The sequence below is a fragment of the Podarcis vaucheri genome (assembly GCF_965113315.1).
Source record: "Podarcis vaucheri genome assembly, chromosome: 3".
In the NCBI taxonomy this organism is placed as follows: domain Eukaryota; kingdom Metazoa; phylum Chordata; class Lepidosauria; order Squamata; family Lacertidae; genus Podarcis; species Podarcis vaucheri.
In genome coordinates, this window is record NC_138761.1 from 118,000,524 (window position 1) to 118,019,967 (window position 19,444).

General features: G+C 42.5%; 2 protein-coding genes across 8 annotated transcripts in view; one reads left to right on the forward strand and one right to left on the reverse strand.

The window, feature by feature from the left end:
- Positions 1–8,961, forward strand: part of GPCPD1 (glycerophosphocholine phosphodiesterase 1) — a 53,497-nt gene extending 44,536 nt beyond the window's left edge. For 6 of the 7 annotated variants that reach the window (XM_082216374.1, XM_082216372.1, XM_082216370.1 and 3 more), the window contains exons 16-20: positions 754–819; positions 2,318–2,454; positions 3,607–3,742; positions 3,967–4,127; positions 7,330–8,961. In XM_082216374.1, the coding sequence (XP_082072500.1) occupies positions 754–819; positions 2,318–2,454; positions 3,607–3,742; positions 3,967–4,127; positions 7,330–7,519 (690 nt within the window). In that variant the 3' untranslated portion in view covers positions 7,520–8,961. Of the gene's footprint in view, positions 1–753; positions 820–2,317; positions 2,455–3,606; positions 3,743–3,966; positions 4,128–6,731; positions 6,770–7,329 lie in introns of all 7 variants that reach the window. The other variant, XM_082216376.1, reaches the window with a different exon arrangement.
- Positions 8,962–13,365: 4,404 nt separating this feature from the next.
- Positions 13,366–18,966, reverse strand: LOC309528828 (uncharacterized protein). The gene is made up of 3 exons (XM_082216547.1): positions 18,591–18,966; positions 14,505–14,866; positions 13,366–13,511 (listed from the first exon to the last, which is right to left on the reverse strand). Exons 1-3 carry the CDS (start codon positions 18,647–18,649, stop codon positions 13,384–13,386), a joined length of 549 nt encoding a protein of 182 aa, XP_082072673.1. The 5' UTR covers positions 18,650–18,966; the 3' UTR covers positions 13,366–13,383.
- Between the last annotated feature and the right edge of the window lie 478 nt (positions 18,967–19,444).

A 19,444-nucleotide genomic window follows, 5' to 3' on the forward strand; every position in this document is an offset into this window, starting at 1 on the left:
GTAAGTACAAGTAATCATTTGTTCCACCTAGGTTTATCGTTAAGCTAATTGGTTTATTGTTTAAGCTAAAATTTAGAATGGAAGGGATAATTAAAGCAGAACCTAATCCAGTGGAGGCTTGCATTGACAGAATGGAAAGGGTGGTGGTTTTTTAATGCCAATTCCCCCCTCTTCTGGTTAAGCCCTGCTCCTCCCCAACCACAAGCCATAACCAAGGTTTATTCTTCGTTTACCATTCATGGTTTGTTTGGAGAGACAAACCAGGAGCCCAGGTTTGCGTGTTACAGTAATTGGCAGGTAGTGTATCAGCAGTGGGAGAAGAAAAGCAGCTGCAGTTTTCACTCTCGGTGCCCACACACTACTTTATTTCCAACAAGGCATGGTTTGATTTAGCGTTATGTGCAAACAAGGTCCTTGTCATGGATGCCATTGATAAGCTAAACTGATATCTGCATGTCTTTGCTTTGGGATCTGTTTCTTGGTCAGGGTTTAGTGTCACAGAAACGAAATCCAGGAAGTGTCTGTGTAGAAGCAGGTGCAGAATTGTTCTTAACTATATGATTATTAGAATAGCATGTTCTAGACTGCTTATGTGGTTACCATTTGCAAGGGAAATCCTATCGGATACTGGAATTCAATTTCTATAGGCTCTACAGAGCCATTTTGATTTCAGACATAAAAGGTGAGGGAAATCACTCTTAAATTTAACACTTTAGCGAAATTTTTCCTGACCCTTATTGCTTTTCCACCCAGGTACTAGAAACCATTCCTGAAGAAGTGGGCTTTAATATAGAAATTAAATGGATCTGCCAGCAAAGGGTAAGAAAGTCTACTAACAATACATCTTAAACATAGTAGCTTGCTGTTTCATTGTAGTGTTTAAATTATAGAAACTGATTTGGTTAAATAGTACATTTCTGCTTCTTTTTTCCTTTGATTCTCCAATGGTTAAAGTGAGTGAACGCCGTTTCTAAATTTAGCATTGTTTTCTAGCTCTGGTTCACATGTCTAATTCTAAGGAACAGTTACTGAAAATAGAGGCACTCTGTTGGTTCCATCAAACCCAGCCTGTTGGAAGTAGGAGCCACCCACCAGTCCCCACAGATCGGTCGGTAGAGACAAATCTAATGATGGCCGAGATCAGACGCACTGCAGAAGAATGCCAGGAAAACATGGTTCTGGGTGACTAAAGCAAAAGAGCAAAGGGAGCTTCCTGCAGGAGAAGTAAATTACAGTGGTACCTCGGGTTAAGTACTTAATTCGTTCCGGAGGTCCGTTCTTAACCTGAATCTGTTCTTAACCTGAAGCACCACTTTAGCTAATGGGGCCTCCTGCTGCCACCGCCATGCAATTTCTGTTCTCATCCTGAAGCAAAGTTCTTAACCCGAGGTACTATTTCTGGATTAGCAGAGTGTGTAGCCTGAAGCGTAGGTAACCTGAAGCGTATGTAACCCGAGGTACCACTGTAAAACCAAATCCTACAGGGTGAAATAATGGTGCCTCTGTGCAAGCAGAACTGACTTTCACTAGTGCTCCCTTTCTTCAGCCTCCCTCCACATCCCCCCCCCCCAAGTCACATCCACAAGGTTGAGGATTCTCCAGGTGAGGCTGGGGGTCAAGCAGGAGGTTCCAGGATGGAGGAGAGAAAGAGCCAGTGGGCAAATGGAAGTCTGCTCATGCGACGTTGCTGCTTTTACCCACAATCTCTAACCTGGGAGGGGATTTCCTTCCTGACACCAAATATGATCAACAGTCCAATAATGACCATGATCTAAGCTGATACTCCGGTAAACTGAATATATTTATTGAATGTTTTAACTCCATGCCAGCATAGCATGAGCTTCCCAAAAGAATTATCGGCTACTTTCTACGTGGTTTAAAGGGTGTTTGCTGCAACATTAATTTATTAGGTGATTAAAAATTGTATTTTTGTGACCAAGCCATAATACAATTCATGGCTGATTTGTTAGGTTATAAGATTTTAGGTGGAGGTCAGGAACGATAGATAACAATTCTTCTGTACTAAGCAGGCGTCCCTGTTTTGGAAAGCTTTTAACTTTTGGTGTTTGGTGGGTTCCTTTATACTTTGTTGGAAGTCGCCCAGAGTGATTGGGGCAACCCAGTCAGATGGGCAAGATACAATGAAATTATTGTTATGATTGTTTTGTTATTAAGTGAACCAGAATAGAGGAACTTGCCTTTTGTGTATCAAAGGTACAGTTTAATCTTCACCCACATCAATGGATGTTCATGAACTTTCAAGTTAAATAACCAAAAGGGTCTGGCTTCTCTCCCCCCCTCCCCTCTCCATTTCCAGGATGGTTTATGGGATGGCAATCTTTCAACCTACTTTGACATGAACCTCTATCTAGACATACTTTTGAAAACTGTTCTGCTCAAGGCTGGACGTAGGAGAGTTATATTTTCTTCATTTGATGCCGATATATGTACAATGTGAGTTGATGGAAATACTTGATAACATTTTAGAGAGATGTATTTTTAATTTGGGGCGTCTGTATATCAATAGTGTTAAAATAATATTTACTCACAGAAGAAGGTTCATGTTTAAGAAAATGTGAATTATTCTCTTACTTCAGTGGTGGGGAAGCTGTGGCTTCCTAGCTGCTAAAACAAAAGGCATAAACTTTTATGCTCAAACTGGGCTTGTAATTTAAAATGAATGCACAGGCTATAAATTCTTCTTCCTGTCTATCAGGATCATGATGGTGTGATAAAGGGCTTAAGGGGTATGGGTCTGAGGCTAAACCCCACCCTAAAAGGCCTGGTAATTATACTCCTTATGGATATAACAAAGGAGGGTGAAAATTACAATTCAGCTGAAGCAGTACTTCTGGGTAAATTTTAGGCAGGTGCCTTGAGGAACGATTCCTCAATTTAGCAGGTGATATTCCAGAGAGGCAAAGGACACCACAGGATTAGGTTTTGGAGAAGAACAGACCTGCCTGAGCCCTGGCCTACCTCTGGGTAATGGCAGACAAGCCTTTAATATGTCTTTTATGACCAGAGCGGGGTCTCACTCTGCTGATAAAGGCTACCTGTGTCAAAAGTAATCGAAATTCATTTATTTTTGTAACAGTGGGAACATGGCACTTGCAGCCAGGCGCACAGCTGAATGTCATCTTTTTCAAAGTTTTCAAAAAAAAAAAAGCTCAGCTTACATTGCATCACATTAGAATGCAATCATCTGATGACAGTGGAAGCAAACAAACTACGTGTCTAAACTAGTTGTATACAATCACTGAAGTCATTCGAATAAGCAAATGGTTTTCATCCAGTCTACTGTAATATTTTTTGTGTGAGCTTTTTTAAAAGTAGGGTTCGTGCTTTGTAAAGAAGAAAATGGAAGGGCAGGTGTTTTTGTAGCTTGTCTTTGCTAAGTAGATAGATAGATATAGATATTCTATTTAAACTCTATAACCATTTTCATATTGCATATTTAAAGCTCTACTTAAGAATGCAGTGTTATTCAAAAATGTTGGCTTTATATTTTGCAAGTAAATTAGTTATCGTTTATGGCTGATTCCTAGTCTGATTCAGGGATTTTTCCTGTCCAACTTGTAACTGAGTTCAAACTTTTTTTTACAGGGTCAGACACAAACAGAATAAATATCCCATATTGTTTCTAACTCAAGGAAAATGCGATACTTACCCAGAACTTATGGATCTCAGGAGCCGCACAACGGCTATTGCCACAAGTTTTGCGCTGTTTGAAAATCTGCTGGTAGGTCATAAAGCATCTAGACAATTATATGTGGCAACTACTTTTGAAATGAGGAATGAGGATTGTGCTTTAGCTATAATGGTCTTTTCTACAAATACTAAGACCTCAATGTATTTTAACATAGTTGTATAGTACTCAACATGCCTAACGACATGAAAGATTAATCCTTGCACTGCTAACATCTCAGATATATATGGGTAATATTTCATTTTTTTCTTTTTCAGGGGATTAATGCACACACAGAGGAGTTGCTGCTCAGTCCATCTTTTGTTGCTGAAGCCAGGTCTAAAGGCTTAGTTGTCTTCTGCTGGGGCGACAAAACAAATGAGCTAGAGAACAGGAAGAAATTGAGGGAATATGGAGTTCATGGTCTGGTATATGACAGGTATCACAGTATTTTAACTATTGAATATGATCAGCAATGAGTTTATAGCTGTATTCAGATGGCTGCTAAGATAGAAGGTGAATCTTGGAATCAAGGGTTTTTAAAACCTTGTCTCAAATAGGCAAACACTTTTGCATACCTGACCCTCTTTGTACCATTTTAATGGTAGTAGTTTCTATGTGATACACTCAAAGCTTGCCCTAGAACAATATGCATGTTCAATGTACCTTGAATTCTTTTGAAAATAGAAAGTAAGTATCAATATACAAAATACACCTTTTTCAATATTGATATCACTTTAGTGATACACATCTTGAATGCAAAGTTTGTTAAGTGGAGTATACCACCTTTTCACAGTTGGCTGTAATTTAAACAGCTTGTAATTATTATTATTATTATTATTATTATTATTATTATTATTATTATTACCCTGCCCATTGGCTGGGTTTCCCCAGCCACTCTGGGCAGCTTCCAACAAAACACTAAAATACAGTAACCTGGTATTAAACATTAAAAGCTTCCCTAAACAGGGCTGCCTTCAGATGTCTTCTAAAAGTCTGGTAGTTGTTATTCTCTTTGACATCTGGTGGGATAGTGTTCCACAGGGCGGGCGCCACTACCGAGAAGGCCCTCTGCCTGGTTCTCTGTAACTTGGCTTCTCGCAGTGAGGGAACCGCCAGAAGGCCCTCAGAGGTGTACCTCAGTGTCTGGGCAGAACGATGGGGGTGGAGACGCTCCTTCAGGTATACTGGGCCGAGGCCGTTCAGGGCTTTAAAGGTCAGCACCAACACTTTGAATTGTGTTTGGAAACGTACTGGGAGCCAGTGTAGGACTTTCAAGACCGGTGTTATATGGTCTCTACTCTTCTCTGCTTAATTTGCATTTTCCAATAACTCCTCATGTCCTCCTTTTTGATCAGCGTCTTTGGTTTTGTTATAGAATGCCTCTTAAAAATGACATGTACAAATACCTGTATGTAGATCAGCATTAAATTGCTCGGGTAGCTAGGCAATGTGAAATCTTTCATGAGGGGAGCACATCTGCTGTTTCTGTGGGCTCCCAGGTACTTACTGATATAAAAAAATGTAAAACCAGCATGGGAAAGAAATTCCTTAGTCTTTACTATCCTTTAGTCATCAGTACAAGTCGAATAATATGTAGCATGTCCCAAAGAGGAACAGGAACAGTTGTTGATATTCTGCAATCTGACACCTTTTAGCACAAAATCTTTTATTTTTACTCTAAATCAACCTTTCCCCTGCTAGATGGCATCCTTAGAGACTGCCATGCTGAAGCTCTTCAGCTGTTGCGTGGGTGGGGGGTGGATTCTAAGTTCTCCTGACCCCTTCTTTAAGCACAGCTGAGTGGTTGAGAACTTTAAATTAACTTCCGTAAAGCCCAGACAACACCAGAATCTTACAAGACTACATGAATTATCCTTGGAACTCAAGTGATGGTTTGTCCATGCTGCCTTTAGAAAACAAGAAATCAAATTATTGGCAGTGAATGCTTCCAGTTGAACCCTTTTTTCATTCTTCATGGCTTTCATATTTATCCTTGTTCTATTTTGTATCGTGAAAATGTGACAGTGTGGTCTAGTGTATAAGATCAGTTTTGAGGCTTGGACCATAAACATTATTCTCACATCAAGGAATTTTTGTTTCTGGTCTCCCTAATTTAATTCCCTGGATATCTGAAAACCATTTTCGCAGAGCATTACTAATCATTCTGTTAACATGGCTGCGCAACAGAGAAAGAACTGTAGTTTGAGAAGAGAGGGTTTGGGCTATTCATTAAATAACGCCCCCAGATTTGGTGAGGGAATGCAATAGCTACTAAAACTTTGGGATAGGTGGCTGCACCAAACTATATTTTAGATTTAAACTAACTTTAACATAAAAACTGAATACTGTTTTACGACTGCTCATTTAAATGGCTTCAGAAATTTGGTCACCTAGAGCAGGCTTCCTCAACCTTGGCCCTCTAGATGTTTTGAAACTACAGTTCCCATCACCCTGACCACTGGTCCTGCTAGCTAGGGCTCATGGGAATTGTAGGCCAAAAACATCTGGAGGGCTGAGGTTGAGGAAGCGTGACCTAGAGCATGCCTTATAGGTGGAGACTGAACAATCTTTTTCAGGAAACCCTAGATACAATAGCAAGGGACTTAATTCATATTTAACCTAAGGCTGTTTGGCACATTTCAAGATTTAATTTCTTGCTTCTTTATATGGGCAAACTATCATGAATTCATCAAGCTTGGAATCCGTAGGTGGAAGTGCCTGTTCTCAGAACCAGCACCGGAAGCTATGGAGGCGACCGGGGTGGAGGTGGGGGTGTCAATTCAGCTTCCTTTCTGCACCTGCCAATCATTGTCCACAGAGTTCTGGCCTTTGAGGCCTTTAATGGAAGGCTAGTGTTATCGACCGTGTTACGAATGTCTGATGGGACTCTGAATCAGACGTTGGATCCACTACCTATGCAAATCCCCCAGGCACCTGTCTCCCAGAGATGAGCAAAAATTCTAGGTGTGCTGTATTCAGGAGTAGACCCTCTAAATAGGAGAGTAACTCGTCCCTGACACCTGGATTCCTTTTCCTCTAGACACTCACCAGATCCTCAACTTACAAATGATGTGACAGGTTTGTACTTCCTGACCAGAATGCTTTTTTATTTTTAGAAAAGTACATAACTCCACAGTGCTTTCCTCTTTACTTTAAAAACAAAAATTGAACGCTCTGATTCTGTAGCAACGTATGCACTATGTTCTTTGCAGACTTTGCATTCACAGAAAGGTTGAAATTGTTGTATGGCATGGCATGCAAATAGTAAGCAATGCCTGTATCTTGTGCCAATGCATGCATCAGAACTCTTGGGTGGATTTCTAACATGGTGATTTCTAACACCCAGGAAAGCCACTCCATAACTTTGCTAGCAAGGTTGCCTCAAAGCTTTCACTTGGTGACATGTCAGAGGCTGAGCACCCTACTTCTAGAACTATCACTGGATGAAATATTTGAGCACACAGGGATATAAAAGCAAATTTCATCGAAGTCTTAAAACATTGGTATAAAACTTTTTGGGGGGTGAAGACTTCAGTTGTGCTGGGGCATATCTGCTCTTGTGTATATAAGACCTTGAGTGTGCCTTTGGTATAGGTTGGCTTTGCATTCATTCCTTTCTCGTTGTATGTCTGCCTTAGGATTTATGACTGGATGCCTGAACAACCAAATATATTCCAGACCGAGCAGCTAGAGCGGTTGAAGCAGGAGGTACCAGAGCTCAAAAGTTGCCTCTGTCCCACCGTGAGCCACTTTAGTTCTGTAGGTCTATGTAAGTGTAGTAATAGCACCATACAAGCAAGGACGTCTGAAAGTTCAAGCAGTTTTTAGCAGACTCCGTGCACAGAGGAATGCTGTTTGGTATGTTCACCCAATTCTTTCCACTGAGCAAAGCTAGCAATGCCTCACTGTTCTTGCATCCAAACGAAGCAATAACACATGGTCCACTGTGGAATATGAAAAGTCGTTGCTCGATTGTCAAAGCCATTGCTAGAATGCTTGGTCAGTGTAATTATTGGTTTACTCTACTCCTGTGTTTTGAACTGACCAGTTTAATGTGGAATCTGTGTACTGTAACATACGCACCTGGTTTCTGAGCAATCTGAAATGCAATAGTTGCCTAAGTCGCTAGGATCTCAACTGCCAAATATCATTGTTCAATTGATTTGACTCCAATACTAGTGGAGAAGACTGTACTGTATAAGATAATATTTGGCCTGGGGGGAAAGGTACCTCAGGTGCGTGCATTTGCACCGATGCATGCATCTATTCAGACAGGTGTGCCATCACATTGTAAAACTGCAATTGTAGCTTCATTCCCCGCTCCACCCCCCATTGCCTTCAGGTTGCTGCGGTCTTGTCTTTTTATTTTGCCTGATACAATGATGAATGGCATAGCCTCTGCCTAGCAACCTTCAGGTGAATGGTACCCCTCCTTCACTGTTTTTGTATCTAAATTTTGCTGACGCACAGAATGTTGTCAATCACTATAAGCCAAATTGCCAGTGTCTGACTATAGGTTTAAAATATATATATATCATTGTACGTAAATGTTAAAGGCACAGATGCACAATACAAAAGCCAGTAAGTACTACTCTAGATGTTTGCAGCAGTCCTTGCACTCTTGTGGTGCTATATGATGCAAGGGTAGTAAGGGCTGAATAAAAATGCTCAAATCTTTGCTCTTGCAAAACCACAATCCCTTTATATGTAGATAGCTAAATGAGGTTTGTATCATCTTTTTTTCCTGGCCACTAGCAGCTGTGTTAAAAAAAAAGAAAAGAAAGAATGTTAGATTTGATTTTCAGAATGTAATAGGGTTGTAGTCTTTAACCTCTGGCTAATGTACTGTGTATAACTTATTCAGAAATTATGATATAGAGTATTTCGTCAAGTATGTATGTTTGCATGTACTTAAAACCCATACCTCTCTACAATACCAGGTAATTGAAGCTCAAGTATCTGTAACTTTTTACTGAAGTGTTCAAGTGCATAATAAAAATGGGGGGGAAATCCTTCTATGGCAAATCAACAATTGAAAACAATAGCTTGTATAATATGAATCTTGTCACTGCTGTACAAAGCTGACTATATAAAAGTTCAATAAATGCAAGTATATGTACGTGGTTTTTGGTCTGTACTACTGAGTTGTTTGGTGGACGTAGTTTGTCTTGATTGCTTTGTATTGAACTTGCTTTTGTTGAAGAGCAGCCTTCAGGTCTCTGGGAATGATCTTATTTTAAAAATAAAATGCATTTTATATCTAAATATAATCTAGCTCTGCATCTGAGTTATTTGTAGTGGTTTGAGCCATGTGTGCAATACTTAACTATGACCTAACTATGAATTTGGTTCTTGATCAGCCAACTTTTTAAAGTGGTCTAGACCCCATGCTCTGTATGTCTGTGGGGTGAATTTTAACATGAATTCTCAGGCTGCTCATGGCATCCATATTTTTTCTGAGCCTTGACCCTTTTGCTTTGTAATAGTCATGCTTCCATTCTGGACGGTGAAATCACTAGGATTATAATGTTCATGGAGTGACAAAATACCTGCATACACTTTGCCAGGTGGCTCTCTGCTCTACTCACAGCTCTCTTTCTGGGGTCAATCAAAAGCAGCGGTACCATTGCTGACATAGTCTTATCTAGATTCCTGCCTGACCAACCAGAATGAAGAAGAGGCAGAACATGTGTGGTATCTGCTTCTGAGCAGTTGGAGAAAAAGAGCGAGTGGAGCCACAAAGCTGAGGGGAAAACGCATTGAAGTGAGCTGCTCCTGCGCCTCTCTGTTTTCCCTATCTTCATGCTGGTAGCATGAACCAACAAGATGTTTAAGAGAGGCTTTCCCTTGTTAGCCTTCCTTCCTCTCTTCCTCCAACACTGCCACCATCCAGCAGATCTTTCCTCAAACTCCAGTACAGTGGTACCTCAGGTTACATACACTTCATCTTTTTTTTTAAAGAATATTTATTAAAATTTAAACATTACAAGAAAGAAAAGAAAAACAAGAGGAAAAATATACAAGACATCAACAATACCAAGAAAAAACAACAACAAAACAAAAACATTAGAAAAAAAAAACCCCAAAAGAGAACAGACAAACATACAAAAGAGCCCCATATTTTCATATCCTTATCTTTCATTAGCTTATTTCCTCGACTTCCTCACACCTCCTTTTTTGTATTCTAGTTCAATTAAATGTTCTAGCAAGTCCTTTCCCTCTTTCACAAATTTAGTTCCGTAGTTTAACAAAGTTTTAAACTTAAATTTACATCTTTACCCAATGTCAGCTATTCATACTTAATTCTTTATAATATTTCTACTAAAGTCATATAACTTCTTTCCAGCATCTTTCTAACATTCATTCATTTTAGAATATTTCTGTAAATAAGCTTTAAATTTCTTCCAATCTTCTTCCACCGACTCTTCTCCCTGATCTCGGATTCTGCCAGTTATTTCCGCCAATTCCATATAATCCATCAGCTTCATCTGCCATTCTTCCCTGATAGAAGACATTCTTGTGTCTTCCAGTGCTTTGCGATGAGTATTCTTGCTGCTGTTGTAGCATACATGAAAAAAACTCTATCCTTTTTTGGCACCAGTTGGCCCACCATGCCCGGCAGGTTACATACACTTCAGGTTACATATGCTTCAGGTCGCAGACTCCGCTAACCCAGAAATATTACCTCGGGTTAAGTACTTTGCTTCAGGATGAGAACAGAAATCGTGCTTCAGCAGCACAGCGGCAGCAGGAGGCCCCATTAGCTAAAGTGGTGCTTCAGTTTAAGAACAGTTTCAGGTTAAGTACGGACCTCCGGAATGAATTAAATACTTAACCTGAGGTACCACTGTATTTCTTTTACTCCTTGCTCTGGAAACTTTCCCTCAAGCCCTACATTCCTAGAAGTCTTCCTCAACCTCCACACAAGATATTCTGGAAGAAGGCAGTTTGTAGGCAACCTCGCCTCTCTTGCTCCAAACTTAGCTTGCTAAAAGATCCGTTCCTTGAAAGACCAGTGGCCTGGCATTTGGGTTTCCAGCACTGTGTAGCTCCTTAATCCATCTGTTGAAGAATTTCACTTTCCAAACACTGAAGGCAAACTGACATTTTGCCAGCATACCAGAGAGTGACCTTTTAAGCAGAACAAACACGTGGGGTGGGGGAGAACCACCTTTGCTTGAGAAATAGGGTGGTGGGATAAGTTTAGAGTATATTCATTTGCAGACTAAGCAGTTTAGGGTGATCTATGAGACATTCTGTACTGACTGGCACCCTCCTCAAGAGTTTTGTTTTCATATGCTGGAGTCAGCACTGCGCTTGGCAGCACCCTTGAATGCTCATGGTACAAGTTAGGGAACAGAACAAAGAGTTCAAGGCAGTTTCGCTCGGAGAATTTCAAAAGCATCACAATAAACTTTGGCCAATTTTATTCAGGGGAGGTTAATGCACAGTTCTTAGTCCTGCTTCATGGATGTGAGTGACAAGATGGTATTCTAAGAGTCTCAAAATGCATACACGTCTACCTGCACCTTATGATTAGCTACTGGGCTAAGTTCAAGGAGCTAGTAGTGGGGTACAAAGGACTGTTCAGCTTGGGACCGGGATACTTGAAAGATCATCTCATCCCCTATGTGCCCAACCAATCACTGTACTCAGCAAGGAGATGGCATCCTTCAGGAGGTACGTTCTGCACAATTCCAGAACTGGACCTTCCTGGAATTCACATTAGATATCTGACAAGCGCCATCTCTACCATCTTTGCAGTGCTTTTTGAATATATCTTTCAACAAGCTGTCCAAGTGGAGATACTTATCCTAGGTATCTGTGTGTGACAGCTGAAGGCTACACCTTAGTTCTCTTCTCACATTTACTAAATAAAGAGCTACCATTGCAGTTCTTTAAGCCATGCTTAGGGTACCTGTATCTCTCCAGGTGTTCAATTCCCAACTCCCAGTAGCTCCCAACCATTATGGGCAATCATCAGGGATGATGGGACCTATTTTCTAGAAACAACTGATGGACCACAGAGTCCTTACCCCTGATTTTAGCAAGCACAGGAAGACTCAAAGTCTGCTCTTAAGACTGATGGATAAAAAGCAGCAGAGATCTTAGAGTGACAAAGATGTTTCCAACCCAAGGCTGAGCTTTGTGGCAAGCATTTAAAGCCTGTGACCCTCCAGTTGTTGGACTCCAGTTCACATCTGTCCCAGCCAACATAGACTGGTATTTATATGGCAGCTCCACCCTTCCACTGGAATCACACAGAATTTTAGGAGCTGAATTGCACTTTCAAAGCATCAACATTACAACAAATTTTGGATTCATAGCTACTTTACACAAACTTTACTGTATGTTAACAGGAAACCTGAATAATACTGTATTGGCCCTAATATAAGCTGCACCTTTAAAATTCAGGGGGGGGGGAGGAAAAAAAGGCAATACCAGAATATAAGCTGCTCCCTTAGAATTCCGCAGGCACTCACACCCGTTCCATATGTCTGTTTCAGCAGTGAAATTGTAAAAGCCAATCTTTGTAAGGTCACAAATTTTAGCTGCACTTTAACTTTTCACCGTCAGAATTTGGAAAAAAAGTGAGGCTTATATTCAGGTCAATACGGTAATCCATTTTGAAAGAGACCTTATTAAGCAACATAAATCTTGATCATTTTAGTTTTACTATCCTAACTTTCTGTAAACAATCTTAGAGGCTGGGTTTTTTTTTTAATGATCAAACAGAATATAAATGTTGTTAAATCAACAAATATTTGTTATGTCCCCCCCAGTATCTATAGACCACTTTTCACCATAAACGGTCTCAAAGTTGTTTACAAAACAACGCATCCGTCAAATAATATGGTGCGTAATAACAACGAAAAATTGGCCTGATAAAACTTAATTGAAATGCCTGTAGGAACAGAAAGGCTTTCATCAATTTCAGGTGAAGACTCTGCAAAATCTGGAGAGTCACCAACAACTCAGCCCCCACTTCAAGCAATGTGATCCAGTTGAAGCATTCCTTTGCAAGCAGGAAGTCAGGGAGACCTGCTGCTGCCATGACACACAGAACCTTCACATTTAATATATTAATATATATATATATTTGTTCCAGCCCAGATTAAAGTGCTTAAAACGAGAACTCTGCCAATGTTTCTGGGGTGAGGTGGACTTGAACTTTTTGCCAGTAATAACGAAGAGGAAAAAGATAGCACAGCAGTGTGCCGAAGAATAAACAAACAGCTTTCCTGTGGGTCGCCGCCTGATCCACTTGACCCTCAACCCCAGTAACTAGCTTGTTAAGGGAGCAGGAATTTCTGCTTTGTGGGGGATGAACTATAGATCCCAGGATTACACCAGATTCCATTTAGTATCCGCGTTTCCAGGCCAAGAGATGCAGCAACACTGGCATGTGGGGGGGGGGGGAGAATCACACCACTAAAAGAGAGGAGGAATGCCCATTTGCCATATTTCCATGATTTTTTCAAACATAGCCACGGCACCCTTTCCATATTCCTGCTCTCCCCTGTCTCTCAGTTCAGCTTTCATTTGAAGGCTGCCTGCAGAATCTACGCATCTTCTGCAATCGGGAGGATAATTATGAGTTAACCTGGCCCCGTGCAGGGAGACCGCCTGGCCAGCATTTCTGAAACAAGGACATCCATATGCTGACAAGTCTGTCGATGATCAAGGCACTTTTAATGGGCGACTGTTGATGCATCTTTCTGGGATGACTCAATCAGATTTATGTTGGGCACCTTCCTGGGATGGTGGTTGAGAAAATGAAAACAAAAGGCTGGTGTGCCACTCTTCCTATCTTCTTGATCTGAAAGAAACAAGGACACAGCAATCTATTCTCTGAAAAAAGGATGATTTGTGGGAACATAATAGCTAACAGCATATTAAAAAGCAGAGACATCACCTTGACAACAAAGGTCTGTATAGTTAAAGCTATGGTTTTCCCAATAGTGATGTATGGAAGTGAGAGCTGGACCATCAAGAAGGCTGATCGCCGAAGAATTTATGCTTTTGAATTATGGTGCTGGAGGAGACTCTTGAGAGTTCCATGGACTGCAAGAAGATCAAACCTATCCATTCTGAAGGAAATCAGTCCTGAGTGCTCACTGGACGGACTGATCCTGAAGCTGAGGCTCCAATACTTTGGCCACCTCATGTGCAGGCTCCTTGGCTTCAGCGAAAGCGACGCGAAGCCTCTAAAGCGCAGGGGGAGCACTCCCTCTGTGCTCCGGAGGCTACGCGTTGCTTTCGCTGAAGCCTGGAGAGCGAGAGGGGTCGGTGTGGAATGAGGGGTCGGGACTCCTGGCTTCAGCGAAAGGAACCCAAAGCCTTTGGAGCGCAGCGGGAACTCGCACTGCGCTCCAAAGGCTTTGGGGTCAGCTGCGCAAAGCCTCTGCAGGAGGCCTACCCAGGGTAGCAGGCTGTCCCAGAAGCCTCCGCAGGGCACAGGGATGAAGGCTCCCCGTGCGGAGCCTTTGCACAAAGCTAGAACAGCTAGAGGGAGCGCTCCCTCTAGCTATGCTGGCTTTTGGATAGCCCCACGAAACCTCCGCAGGGCACAGGGATGAAGGCTCCCCATGCCCTGCGGAGGCTTCGCGCAAAGCTAGACCAGCTATCCCAGTGGCTATCCCAGAAGCCAGATCCCTCTTGCTGTTCTGGCTTCTGGGATTCAATTTTTTTTTTATTCTTGTTTCCTCCTGCCCTAACTAGGTGCATCCTATTGTCTGGTGCGTCCTATAGAGCGAAAAATACGGTACATTGTGACAAGCCATATATTTCAATTCTCCTACTCCCCGCTGACCTTTCAGTATCCTAGAAGCTATCATTTCCCCCATTAGGCCATTTCTGTGGGTCTGCTGTGTGCCGGCGTCCTTCTGTCTCCTCTCATCAGATCTCTCAAGGTGCTCTCCATCTTTTTCCCCTTTGCATGGGACGTCAGAAAGGTTCTCCATCACGGTCTGCTCCTCTCTCTGCCCCTGCTTAACATCCTGCAGAAGATCTCCATCGTCCTTGGTGATGTGCACCATTGCTACAATGGTGAAGGTGTTGCAGTGGCCAACGATGCTCTGCTTGTCTGATAAGAAATGGGAGAGATTATCCACCTTCAGTCTCTCCATGTTCTGAGGTTCCTCATCAGAAATTGCCAGCTCAAGGATGTCTCTCCTGGAAATGCAAAAAAGGGATCAAAGTTGGGAGGCATACAAAGTCATTTGAGTTAAGCTACTCTTCTTGCCAACAAAGGCCATGGTTTTCCCAGTACTGTAGTGATGTATGGAAGTGAGAGCTGGACCATTAAGAAGGCTGATCGCTGAAGAATTGATGCTTTTGAATTATGGTGCTGGAGGAGACTCTTGAGAGTCCCATGGACTGCAAGAAGATCAAACCTCTCCATTCTGAAGGAAATCAGCCCTGAGTGCTCACTGGAAGGACAGATCCTGAAGCTGAGGCTCCAATACTTTGGCCACCTCATGAGAAGAGAAGACTCCCTGGAAAAGACCCTGATGTTGGGAAAGATGGAGGGCACAAGGAGACAGGGACGACAGAGGACAAGATGGTTGGACAGTGTTCTTGAAGCTACCAGCATGAGTTTGATCAAACTGCAGGAGGCAGTGGAAGACAGGAGTGCCTGGTTGTGAAGAGTCGGACATGACTAAACGACTAAACAACAACAACAGCAAACTCTTCTTGAGAGGTTCTATTGCCAATGAGGGAAGAAAAAGAAAGGATGAGTGGGGGTGGATCCTGATTCTTGGTCTCTGTGTTTAGCTCTGTATATGTATGGATATTAATTAACATAATTCCCTACCCACCAGCAGCAATAGCAACACTGGTATGGTCTCCCTTGGGAGATTGTGGACTCTCCTTCCTTGGAGGTTTTTAAGCAGAGGTTGGCTGGCCACATGTCATGGATGCTTTAGCTGAGATTCCTGCAATGCAGGGGGTTGGACTAGATGACCCTTGGTGTCCCTTCCAGCTGTACAAGTCTGTGATTGATTCTATGATTCCTGCCTTCTAAAGCACAGGTGGGCAACCTGCAGCCCAAATCCTGTTTTTTTGCACCCCCTGATACCTTTGAAGTTGCCCTGCTCTCCCATGCCATCAGAGACTGCTTTGAGATTCCAGGAAAGTATTTAGTTACACCACTTCTAGATTTCAAAAGGAAGTCATAGAAGGGAAAGTGAAGTTGCTGAAGGGTGCATATAGTATTCTGCTAGAATGGGAAACAAAAGATGAGGAGGTGAGATCGGTCATGATCAAATGGGCACAAGATATAGGACATAACATACAATTTGAAGATTGGGAAAAACTGTGGAAAATAGATTTAAAATTTACAGATTGTTCTCTTTTGAAAGAAAACTACATGAAAATGATGTATAGATGGTATATAACACCAGTACAGATAGCAAAAATGTATAAAACTGGGTCAAACATATGTTGGAAATGTCAAGAAAAGGAAGGGACCTTTTAACATGTGGTGGGAATGCAGAGAAATTTTAAAAAATTGGGAAATGATATGTAATGAATTGAAGAAAATGTTTAAAATGACATTTGCAAAAAACCCAGAAGCATTTTTGTTAGGGATTGTAGGACAAGACCTGCCAGGGAAAATAAAGAATTTATTTGTGTATGCTACAACAGCGGCAAGAGTCTTGATAGCACAAGGATGGAAGAATGAGGAAACCTCGACAAAAGAACAGCGGCAAGAGAAATTTATGAACTATGCAGAACTGGCGAAACTGACATACAAATTGCGAGATAGGGACAACTGTGACTTCAAAAAAGAATGGGAACTTTTTACAAATTATTTAAAAAGATAACAAAATGAACTGGACTCCTTGGCAGGTTTTGAATAAACATACACAAATTTATTGAGGGTTAAATTGGTAGATAGATAATATAAGGATGTATACAATTTTATAGAAATCAGAGAGAGGAGCTGAGGGAATTCTTGGGGGGGAGGGAAGGAGGGAGGGTTTGTTGGGAAGGTGGGGGGGGAAGGGGGGAAAATAATGAAGATGATTTCTTTTGATAATTTGTTACGTTGAAATTGTTAATAACAAAATTATTAAAAAAGAGAGAAAGAAGCTCATATCTCAAATAAATAAATGAATAAAAAATAAGAGACTGCAATGAGATTCTCATTGTTTTGGGGTGAGGCTCTATCATGTACAACAAATTCAGATCGTGCAACTATAGTAGAACAGGAAGTCTTGCAAAACAAAACCACTCCCCCCCCCAAAAAAAAAGTGAAAAGGAAAGTAGTAGGACAATCTAACCTGCCAGCAAAAAAATCAAAATGACTGCTCAATAATCAGGTCATCTGGAGATACACAAAATGCCTTCCTCCCTGGTCATTTTCTCCTTAATTTTCCCGGCTTTTGAAATCCCCCCCCCCCACTTTCTATGTGATTTCAGAACAATTGAAAATGGGGAGTATTGCATTTGATGCAAACGCATTGTGTTTTAAAAATAAAGCCACAGAGTGTTTTCCCCAGTTGTATGGCTGAGGGGAAAATATTCCCTGCCTCACACAAACTTGCTGAGAACAAATTGGTAGTCTGTGAGCACCTCCAGACTGTCAGAAATATGAAGGAGCAATTCAGACATATACCAGTAAATTTAAAGGTAAAGGTACCCCTGCCCGAACGGGCCAGTCTTGACAGACTCTGGGGTTTGTGCGCCCATCTCACATCTATAGGCCGGGGGCCAGCGCTGTCCGGAGACACTTCCGGGTCACGTGGCCAGCGTGACAAAGCTGCATCTGGCGAGCCAGCGCAGCACACGGAACGCCGTTTACCTTCCCGCTGGTAAGCGGTACCTATTTATCTACTTGCACCCGGAGGTGCTTTCGAACTGCTAGGTTTGCACAATTATGGTGGATTAAAGCATTCTGTTGCCCTGTCGAAGACAGAAACAGCAGCTTTCTTTCCAACAGCCCAAACCTCCCATGATTTATAAGAAGGCTTCCGTGATTTCCTAGCACACCCATGAGTTGGTCAAATGATTCTTTAATGAAACCCAGTAATGGATGGATGACAACACATCTCACCTAGGTATCATATATTTAAAGTATTTTTAAAACACATGACTCCCCCCTCCGAATCCTAGGAATTTTAGTTTGTTAAGGGTGCTGGGAACTGTAGCTCTGTGAAAGGTAAATGCCATTTCCAAGATTCTTTGGGGAAAGCCACACCCTTTAAATGTAATTTGCATGCAGACATATTTCCACCTATGATGCCAATTTTTCACCTTTAGTGTGATGGCCTGGGATTTGGACTCAGAGGCTGAACCTGAGGGATCCCAACCTGCACAGGAGTCCCCGCCTCCAGAACCAGCTGAGCCGGGACTGGGGCATGACCCTGAAGGGTCCTCACCTGTGCTGGGTCCTCAGGTGCAGGCACCAGCTGAGTCTGCTCTGGCTCCTGAGGTGATGGAGGACCCATTGCCTGCAGGGGCTCCACTCTCAGCCCCGTCAGGGGAAGCAGAGGTTGCCTCTGGGTCCGGTAACCCTCCAGCATCTCCTGAGCTGCAGAGGCTCAAGGCAGAGAGGCGGAGGGAACTGAGTTCCCGCAGGAGGAGTGCTCGCCTCCAGGCCAGGAGAGGCGAGTCACCTGTGGAGTGGGGCCACCCTATGCCTCGGGGCTGATAAAAGCCAGTCAGCCCCAGTCCCAGGTTGCAGGAGCAATGTTGTTGCTAGCCTGTTCCTGCCTGCACCCTGTCCTGCTCTTCAGCCAGAGTTCCTGACTCCTCCCGACTCCCCGCCTTGGACCCAGCTACAGCTTTGATGGACAGCCTCCATACCGCATCATCGACCTCGGCCTGGACTTGGACTTCGCCTCTCGGTTAGCCCCCGGGACCAGCAGAGTTGGTTTGATCCTGAACATACCTTTTATTTCTGTCAAAGCACTTGAAGAAATTCCAGCATGTTAGATTCTGTTTTGCCATCCTGTTGCTCTGCTTCCTGAAGGCTGTTGAAATGGTGGTGCCCTCTGCTTAAAGTTAAAAACCGCCCGCAACCGGAAGAGACTAGATTACAGCTCACTGGATTACAGAGGCTGGAGAGGAGATCATATCCCCCATTGAATCCTCTGTCATGAGTTGGGGATCTCAGGGCCAAAAAGCACCTCAGAGCCATTGTGATGCCATTGTGACGCAACAGACCTCTTGTCCAATCCTTGCCATGCTCTTCAAAAGCTGCGTCCAGGAAATAACTTGGGCAGCGCCATCTTGGGACCCATGAACACCTGTCTCACCACAACTCTCTCTGGCCAGGGATGATAAAGCTATAGTCCAGAAGCATCTGAAGGACTATTGGTTCCCCACCTCTGATATATGACATCACTGGTGCTAAGTCACATACATAAACCAGAGCATTTCTGAAGACAGCCCTGCAATAGGGAAGTTTTTAATGTTTGGTGCCATATTGTGTCTTAATTTGTTGGAAGCCGCCCAGAGTGGCTAGGGTAACCCAGTCAGAAGGGTACAGCATATCCATAAATTATTATTATCATTATTAATTTTCTCCAGTACAGTGAAGGATATGTAGCAATCAATATTTCCCTCATCAGTAATGAGTTTTATGAGGAGGGCTTCAGTTGTCTTAAGAGTGCCATAGCATCATTTAGAAGAATATAGGTAAAGGTAAAGAGACCCCTGACCATTAGGTCCAGTCGCGGATGACTCTGGGGTTGCGGCGCTCATCTCGCTTTATTGGCCGAGAGAGACGGTGTACAGTTTCCG

Excerpts from the sequence above, each read along its gene's own strand:
- LOC309528828 (XM_082216547.1), bottom strand. The coding sequence starts at position 18,649 with ATGGCAAAACAGAATCTAACATGCTGGAATTTCTTCAAGTGCTTTGAC. Across the intron at positions 14,867-18,590 it reads TGCTTTGACAGAAATAAAAG|GAGAGACATCCTTGAGCTGG; the intron begins GTATGTTCAGGA and ends TTGCATTTCCAG. Across the intron at positions 13,512-14,504 it reads AGCTTCTAGGATACTGAAAG|ATCAAGAAGATAGGAAGAGT; the intron begins GTCAGCGGGGAG and ends TGTTTCTTTCAG.